This window comes from Belonocnema kinseyi, chromosome 9 (assembly GCF_010883055.1).
Source record: "Belonocnema kinseyi isolate 2016_QV_RU_SX_M_011 chromosome 9, B_treatae_v1, whole genome shotgun sequence".
NCBI lineage: Eukaryota > Metazoa > Arthropoda > Insecta > Hymenoptera > Cynipidae > Belonocnema > Belonocnema kinseyi.
Genome location: NC_046665.1, coordinates 124,582,876 through 124,592,163, shown reverse-complemented (window position 1 = coordinate 124,592,163; position 9,288 = coordinate 124,582,876). Strand labels below are relative to the sequence as shown.

Genomic DNA, 9,288 nt, shown 5'->3' with positions numbered 1-9,288 from the left:
CTTCGAGTTTTCAAATTCAGAAGAGGAGAAATGGGTTGCGCGCGCAACTCAGGCATTTATATCGTCTCCTACCATATTCACACGGACATAGACGTGTCATAGCATTGGACCATGTCTCGTTTCAGATGTGGGATCACTGAATGTGACTACTCTTTTGTGTAGACATTCGTATACCAGCTGTACGCGTTGTGTGTGATAGAGGTACGCGAAGGCTATAAGAATTATTATCTCTAAAAAACAATAACTATTATTCAGGCAGAATGCAAATTTTTTTGCAGATTAGTGTATTGTCATGGAAGACGTGTCGATTAAAAAAGAAAGAAGTTTCTAGCTTGTCAAGACGTGCCTTAATTTTCGATCAGCAGATTTGATTGCCGACATGAGCGAAGGTCAAGATAAATAAAAGCGTTCAAGGCCATGTGATGAGTGTAACAGCTGATCAAGTCAGTCCTAAGATCAATATTTTTTCACCCATATTGAAAAATAAAAGTTTAAATAACGCGGAAATTTTTTTCGGGATATGTTAATAAATATTAAAGGATCGTTTGTGGCCTTGCACAGACCCCTAGAAGTTCGAAGTTGTCTACTCGCTGCGCTAGTGCTGCTTTGCGACAGCTGATACCAGACTGATACGTATGTCAGACCAAAATATTTTTATTTGCATTTCAAGTGCAAACATTAGTTTTTGCATTATTGGTGCATAATGTTCGTGAGCGATTTTTGCTGTTTTGCCCCTCTTAGATAAATGTAAACCTCATAACTAGCCCATTGACAACATTGCAAATTGCTTGCAGGGTTTAACCACAGCACGGTCGGTATTTCTCCAAAATAGTAATTAAAAAAAAAACTATTTTCACTATTCTAATTATTTAGGACCAGAGACAAATTCTTGCATGCCTTTTATTTATCGTGCAAAATTTTTAACACGATATCTCATTCCGTGTGGACGTAAGTTGGGAAAGAAAACTTCCACTGGTATTTTCTCCAAAAAAAAATTTTTCCCAAAATTTCCACCGGAACAAAGCAGAGATATGGACTTTATTACCTCCTCTTTCATTTCCCAAACATTCAGAGCGATACCTCATTTCGTTTAGACGTAAGTTGGGAAAGAAAAATCGAAAACCAGGTTTGGTCACGTGACCCTCTCGTCACATGGCCTTAAGGCCATCTGATGAGTGGGTCACGTGACCAGATTCCTACATTACCGCCACTTTTTTTATTTCCCAACTTATTTTCACACGAAACGCCTCATCGAGTTGAAAATTTGGGATACTAAACAAGAAGCACTAAGAATGGTGGAGCTGGTCCTAAATTTGTATAATTATGAAAAAGTTTTTTGTTGTAAATGTTTTGTTGTTGTTGCTTTTTTCATAATTATTAAAATTTAGGACCAGGCCCTATCTTGGTACTTTTTACTTATCCCAAATTTTCAACGCGATGTGGCGCTTCGTGTGAAAATTAGTTGGGAAATAAAAAAAGTGGCTGTAAGGTAAAAATCAAAATTCGATTGAGAATTGCCAGCTACAAGTGATCTTTAACCTTGCTCTTTCATTTCATCCCACTGTGGAACGATCTAACAACTGAACATTTCTTGCAGATACAAAAAGCAAGCCAAACATGCACGTTTGAGAGATCAGCCGAGACCAACCTTAAGCTACATTTCTTCTGGACCAGGAATGGTCAGTGCAGCATCACATCCATCAATTGGACCAGGAACTGTTGTTACAATGGGACCCCATGAAAATCCTTATGAATGGGGAGCAGACACAACACTTTATCATCCCAGTACACTTTCGAGATCGTAGCTTATCTAAAAAGGGCTTTAAGTTTAATCCGGGAACTGTTGACTTCTTCAGAATTCTGATAAGGCCACTTTAGATTTAAAAATAAAATGATTTGAGTGCCAATATTTACATATAAAGAGACTTGACTATAGATCATCTGCGACTTTTTTCAGGAGAAAAAAAAGAAGCAGTGATGGTGCTAGTGCAAAACTACAAAACTCTCACTGAAAGTGATTAGTGATATTTATTTATTGACTAAGCTTCAATGAAAGTGTTCATTTCAATCCTACTGCTTATTCGGTTTTGTATTATATATATGGATGAATAACTGAATTTTATATATTCCACTTGTTCACCTGTTTGTTGAGAAGTTACACTATTTCTGTTAGCGATCCGCTGAAACCTTGAAACCCCCCCCCCCCCCCCCCCCCCCCCCCCCCATGGCCAGAGCCAGATAATTAGCAGAACGAACCAATTTTACAGCGCCCACGACTTACCCTGGCCGGTTGTCAAATGTAAATAAAGAATGAATATAAAAAAATTTGTTTTGGAAAATTATTCAACCCACAATTTCTGTAGAGATAATAAATTTTCAGTATGTTTGTTACTTTTTTCCAATACCTCGGGGATCGAATACTAACTTATTATTACAGACCAAAATATTTAACATCAAGCGATCTACAGAATACTTTTAATTTGTTGGAACAATGTAAAAAAATTAGTTGAAAAAAATATATATTTTAAGAATGTCTAGTATTTGCTTCAAGGTTATTAACTATCGTAATTTTTTTAATTTGTATTGTTAATTTTATCAATTCTGAGTTAGCATTTATTCTAATAAATATTGGTTGGGAGCCCTGGCGGACTGAAGGAACCGAAAAGAGCCTCTACAGAGTATCCTTAAAGACCCCAGTGAGTCCCCCGTCGTTTCCTTTTTAAAAAACAGCAAGATCAACTTTTAAATAGTTGAAATTCGGATTCTAGGTTAAAATTCGCATTAGAAACTCACGCAGTAATCGCATTACTTTCTCTTGCAGCGTTAAAAACTGTAAAAAATAAAATACCTGTCATTTACATGGGCCGAAGGCGGCTTGAACTTCATCTACTTTTAGTAGCAGTTAATACGCGTTCCTTTGGTAACTTTAAGAATTTTTTCTGGATGCTAGCGCCACGCAGTGGAAACCTCACACAACAACGCTGCGATGCTTGTGAGAACATTAAAGTAGTGTCCTTGATGCTACGAGACGAGATGTCAGGACCAAAGGTAAAGTATTTCTTTAAATTATCATTTTTTTATATTATTCTTATCGAAAAAGGTATTAGATTTGTTTAAAATTAGACATATAAATGATTAGATATATTTATTTGTCAATTTTGAATTTTATTTTTAAACTTCGCGCGCAACATACTACTTGAGCTATTATGAATGCGCTTGAAGTCACCTTCAGCAGAAGTTAATGACATTCGAAATATGAAAACAAAAACCTAACCTCTAATGAAGCAAATATTACTTTCTTTTTTTATTGAATACTTACCAATCAACACATTTTCTTAAATCAGCATGTAATAGTAAACTTTCTACGTATAATATTATACATAATACAACTTTCAGATAGTGTTACATAATAACAAATTCAATTTGACACTTCGGCTAATTTTTATTTTCGAAATGTCAATATAATTGAAAATATTGTGGTTGCACATGCTCACTGAATTTTATTGACTTTCAGCGCCATCTAGCGTCGCCCCCGAACACTAAAATCTAATATCTTCAAAACGATACATGGGAGTGCTACCACTATGCACTAACCCACTATTTAAATATTTTGACAATCTGTGGAGGTTACATTTTATACATAAAAAATAATTAAATTGAATTACTTTATTGATAGTGTGCGGTATTGAAAGTTAATTTCGTGAACGTAAGTAAGTACCAACTCTGTAGAAATAAAAATTAATTTAACAAAATTTTTTTCGACAAACATCAAGCATCAACTTCAACGACAAGCATCGTATTAAAATATTCGTGGTTCTAACTTCGCCTTCATATTTTTGCCTCATTGATGATTATTGCAATTTACGATCAGAGCTACTTTTTTGAAAATATACAAATAAATGTCGACTACTTCCTTACATTTTCAAGAACTTGAAATTATGTTTTAGGAAAAACTAGGCAAAAAATGTTTAGGATCAATGCTTTTGTTTGAATCTCGTCCTCGGGACGAAAAAGTTTGTGTACAATAATTCGCGGCTCTGCGGAAATTCATCTTTGCATAAAATATAATTAGAGAAGCTGAGAAATTAAAATTTATTGCATATCAATGATGTAATTATGCAAAGTTCCCTTGAAGACCCTCCTGAGTCCCCCTTCGGTTCCTTCTTAAAAAACTCGAAAAAACAAAAATATCAACTTTTAAATTGTTGAAATTTGAATTCTACGTTCAAATTTACATTAGAAACTCACGGACTAATCGCAATACATTTTTTTTGCAGCATTAACAATTTTTTAAAATATCATTAACTTCTGCTGAAGGTGACTTCAAGCGCATCCATAATAGCTTAAGTAGTATGTTGCGCGCGAAGTTTAAAAATAAAATTCTCTTTCACTTGCATCGCAGTGCTGTTGTCTAAGGTTTCCACTGTGTGGCGCTAGCATCCGGTCAAAATTCTTAAAGTTATTGACGGAACACTTATCAACTGCTACTAAAAGAAGATGCACTTGAAGCCGCTTTCAGCCCATTTCAATGGCAGGTATTTTATTTGTTAAATTTTTCAACGCTGCAAGGAAAAGTATTACGATTAACGTGAGATCCGAATTTCAACAATTTAAAAGTTGACATTGCTGTTTTTTTTTAGTTTTTTAAGAAGCAACCGAAGAGGGGCTCAGTGGGTTCTTTAAGGGTACTTTGTGGAGGCTCCTTTTGGTTCCTTCGGTCTGCCAGGGTATCTTAGAATCTGTTTAAGAAATTATACTTAATCCAATCTATTAATTTAAATTGAAGACTATTTTTTAATTATCACAGAACTAAAATCATTTGGCAAAAAATCTTTAAGACATAAAAACTGTTGCTACAGAGTACGGGTCTTTTTCTTAGGTGGAGCTTTCATCGTTCCATACCTTTGTCGTTTCATAGTACTTGCATTCTTTATTGCTTCAAGATTGTGATCATTCTTACCTGATTTTTATTGCTTCGGAGATTGCAAATTCTCGCATTCTAGGAATTTAAAATCAATGTTTTCCAGGAGGTATTTTTTGATTTTCTTGGTAAAATCATAAATACGTGCCATTTTAGAAAAATAGTAGCAGCAAATATTAGTTATCTGAACCGCGACATGGTACAAGTTTATTTTGTCACAGGGTGGCGTACAATCAATCCTCTTACAAATCGAGAGCACAATAATTTGGCAAGGCGTACAGTTTAAATAAACTTTCAGAAACTCTATTCGTGATTCGACGTTGAGCTGCTGTCGCAGAAGTGAGTTGATAGTAACTAGCAATCAAGAAGATAAATCACTTTCACAATTTGCATTTTTGTCGTTCATCTTCACAACATTGTTCACAAGCAAACTTTGGTTGTGGTCCTTAAATGCACTAGTGTTGAGTTTAGAGTTTCTGCCTCCATGTTGCCTCATCTGTCCAAAATATTTTTCAACAAAACTATGAAAATCCCGAGAACGTCCTTGGGACGTACCTAGTACGTCCTATATCAGCTCAATCAACGTCTCTAAGATGTCCGATGTCCTGAAGATGATCTAAAGGAGTCTTAATGACACGGACTTCTCGAGACAACTTTCGTACTGACATTAGACGTTTTTAGAACACCTCTAGGATGTCAAAAAGACATGCTATAAAATCCGTCTTAGGATATCCCAAAGACGTCTCTAGGATATCCTTGATTTTTTGGCCCATTGGGCTATATCCTTATATTCTTTGTTCATTTTGTATTTTCCATCTAGGCTCGTTGTTTGACTTTAACACATATTCATCATGATAGAGGCCGTTTTGTGACTAGATACTTTTTTGCACAGGTGCACACGCATTTTTTATTTATGGTTGGGATAAATGTTAGAGTCGATGTCGTTAATCATTTTTGTTTCGTCATAATGTTTTGTGTCTTTTCTGGCAGCGTTTTCCTTGATTTGTTCAATTAGTTCTTGCAGCCCTTTTCGTGTTTAGATCCTTGATCACATACCTAGGCAACTTCAGTCAAAACAATACTTTGAAGACGGCGCACTATTTGCCTGTACATGTTTTTCGAATCCATCGCAGATTGAAATCCTTTACAGAAGGTAAAGACAAGAAACTGCGTTCATGGTTTTCAATTTTTTTAGAGTTGATCATCTTTGATAGCCAACCCGTTGCGTTATCTGCTCTTTCAAATTTTCGTCCCGTGCCGTTATCAATAAATCCTTCCACTCTATCTTTTTGCTCGTCAAATATTAATAAATTGTCTATTTCGAAGTCATCAGAATATATTTGCTAGGTATCTGTAGGCGGTTGTACTTCTTTTGTATAGAGTGAATGTAAACAATTTGTCATCCGTTGTGTACTGACGTTTAAATTTACTCCTATTGCATACATAATTTTGCATTTCAAAATATTTAAGTTGAGCGAGTTTTTTCTGTACCAATTAAAAAATATAGCAGCAATATTTTGCAAAGCATTACAATTATCCAACGTGGTAATTGACAAAAATATTTTTTTATCATCAGTGTACAGTATCTGATACACAAAGTGATCCATAGCTTCCACGAAGTCATTGAAATAAACAGTAAATAATAGTGGCTGGTTTACAAAAAAATGGTTGCTTTGCATAAACACTGTACTTTACAACATTTCGTCCATTAGTGATATACCATTGTAAAAGTGATAATATTTACCGAGAGTCCAATCTTTCGAAATTTTTCATTAAAATACTATGGTCTATGAATTCAAAGAATCCCAGCGAAAAAATCATGTACAGGAACGTTGGAAGATCCTGCACATGAGCACGTACATAAAACTGCAGAGGAAGCTGAACAGGTAATCTTGACCGTTCCTGTGCAGGAATTTATTGAAGGAAACTGCACATAATCCTGCGAAGGAACCTGCATACAAGCTAACCTTCAAATGATCATGTAGAGATTCTTTAACAGAGTCAATTGAGGTATAGGTTCGTGTGCAGGAAAATGTTCAGTTGTGAGTTGGATCTTCAAGGCAACTATAGGAAGGCAACTCTATAACTGTAAACAACATAAATTTTCGCGATGGATTTCTGTAAAGGAACCTGTACATATTTCTTTACAGAATCCTTTCAACAGTTCCTTTGATGATTTTCGGTGAGGGATCCTATACATCTTTCCTTACAGGAATGTGTGTGTCAATTTTCTATGCAAATGAACCTGTAAAAAACCCGTACATGATCATTAAGAGGTTCCTTTTGGTCCAGGTGCTTTTGCATGATCATTGGCAGTTTCCTTTGCCAAATTCCTGCACATGAACTGTCCAGATTACCTGCACAGGTTCGTATACAGGACCGCCTGCAGGATTTTCCCAAATAACTGCACAAAAGCTGTTAGTGATGCTATAAAACAAATGGGAGACCAAGCTCCTTTGCGGTACGGTATAGAAACGCCGCAGCATTGATCTAAGCCCCCTTTTTCTCGAGGGTGGTATAAACGAGGTACGGAAGATCTAGGATGATGACTACGATGGATTGTCATAATCTTGCGCGTATTACGGCAAAGTTCCTACAACTCATCGGCGTTCCATTTTAATGCAACTAACGTGTAGAACAGTATAAGAACGGACAAAATATTGGTCGCCTAGATCTTATTTTTACCAAATAATTTGGAAGTCCACATTTTTCTACAAATTCAAAGATACTTTTTTTACGTTCCGTTTTTAACACAAGCACATCTTGGGTTTCCGCTTTTGGTATTCCAAGATATGGGTATGCTTCTCCATTACCAAGATGTTGAATAGTATTTCCACATATTAGCTGCAGAACCGATCATCACGCGATGTTGTATTTTCTAGTCTTCCTTTGCATAGATTAACGCAGGAGCACCTGTATAGGCCAAAGTTCATGCCAATTGATTTAAAATATCTATCTCCGCCGCTACAAGGATTTCAAGGTTTTTTTTTTATAAGGCAAAGAGTTCAAGCTTGTCTATGTATTACAGGCGGTTGTCCTAATATACTCTTCTTTTTAGCGGGCAACATAGATATCCAGAGCTTTTGCTTCGGAGCACAATATATAGAAGCAAGAGGGAGATGCAGAAAAGAATCAGGCTTTGAGAGTCTTCTTGGAAAACTACCCTCTTATATGTGACATAGCTGGTATTCAGTTGTCTTCTGTCAGAAGTTTTGACAAATGTTGTGCACCACAAGAGCATACCATGCCATCAGCGGTAGCCTGAGAGATACTAATCCGCGACCTTTAAGTCATCTGCTAGCAACATTTTACCCGACTCACAGAATACTTTCGTATTCAAGGAAATTGACGTTAGTCATTTGTATCACGCTATGAAATCATTCACTTCGACAGCTACGGAATCGGATGGCATTAACAGTTCTTCGGTTTATCTTTGTGTACCTTCATGCCTTCCTACATTATTAAATATCATGAATACCTCGTTAAGGCAGGGAAAGTTTCACTAAACATGAAGATCAGGTATTGTTCGTCCTCTTCCTAAATGCAATAGTCCGAAAACATTTGGCAACTTACGTCCAATACCTATTCTGCCTTACCTTTCGAAAGTATTAGAGAAGATCTGTCTTCAGCAGTTGACACCCTTCATTTTTCATTTTTCACGTGTTGGATGAGATAGGTAGGTGTTCGGGCTGTGCAGAGGTAACTCTGATGTCCTTGCTGGACTTATCTCGGGCTTTCGAGACCCTTGATCATAGGTTGCTCTTGAAAAAATTAGAATCTATAGGAGTAAGGGACACCTCACTTGCTTGGTTTACAGGATTTCTCTCTAATAGAAGTCAGCGAGTCGCAGTTTCAAGCTCTCAGTCTACACTTATGCCCCCACGCATAGCAGTTAATAGGAAAGCTCCTCAGAGGGCAGTGAGATGATAGAAAACCTTGTTTTCTATCTACACAAACGACCTTCCTGACTCCGTAATGGAATTTGTACACAGGATAGAAGCGATCTCCAAGGGCAGAATTAAAATAACCATACATATGTATGCAGATGATACACAGCTGAACATCCGTTGTAAGCGAGAAAATATTAATGAGGGATCAGCCATTTTAATCGCGGTCTTAAACCATATCGCTGGCTGGACGGAAGATCGTGCGCTGGTCATTCATCCAACAAAATCTGTAATTCTGCCAAAGGGCAGTTTAGATTGTGACCTCCTTCCTAATTTCTTAATAAATGCTACTCAACTCTCCATTGTCTCGCAGTCGAAAAATCTTGGGCTTATCATGCAGTCTATGCAGCTTATATACGTATAAGAAAACTGTTTCCATTTCGCCGCGCTCTCTCTACTAGTACTAAACTTCTATTGTGC

At 36.5% G+C, this 9,288-nt stretch overlaps 1 protein-coding gene across 1 annotated transcript in view; it reads left to right on the top strand.

The window, feature by feature from the left end:
* Positions 1-2,186, top strand: part of LOC117179859 (cadherin-23) — an 84,400-nt gene extending 82,214 nt beyond the window's left edge. The window contains exon 13 of the mRNA XM_033372014.1: positions 1,598-2,186. Coding sequence (XP_033227905.1) covers positions 1,598-1,805 — 208 coding nt within the window. The 3' untranslated portion in view covers positions 1,806-2,186. The remainder of the gene's footprint in view (positions 1-1,597) is intronic.
* The last annotated feature ends 7,102 nt before the right edge of the window (positions 2,187-9,288 follow it).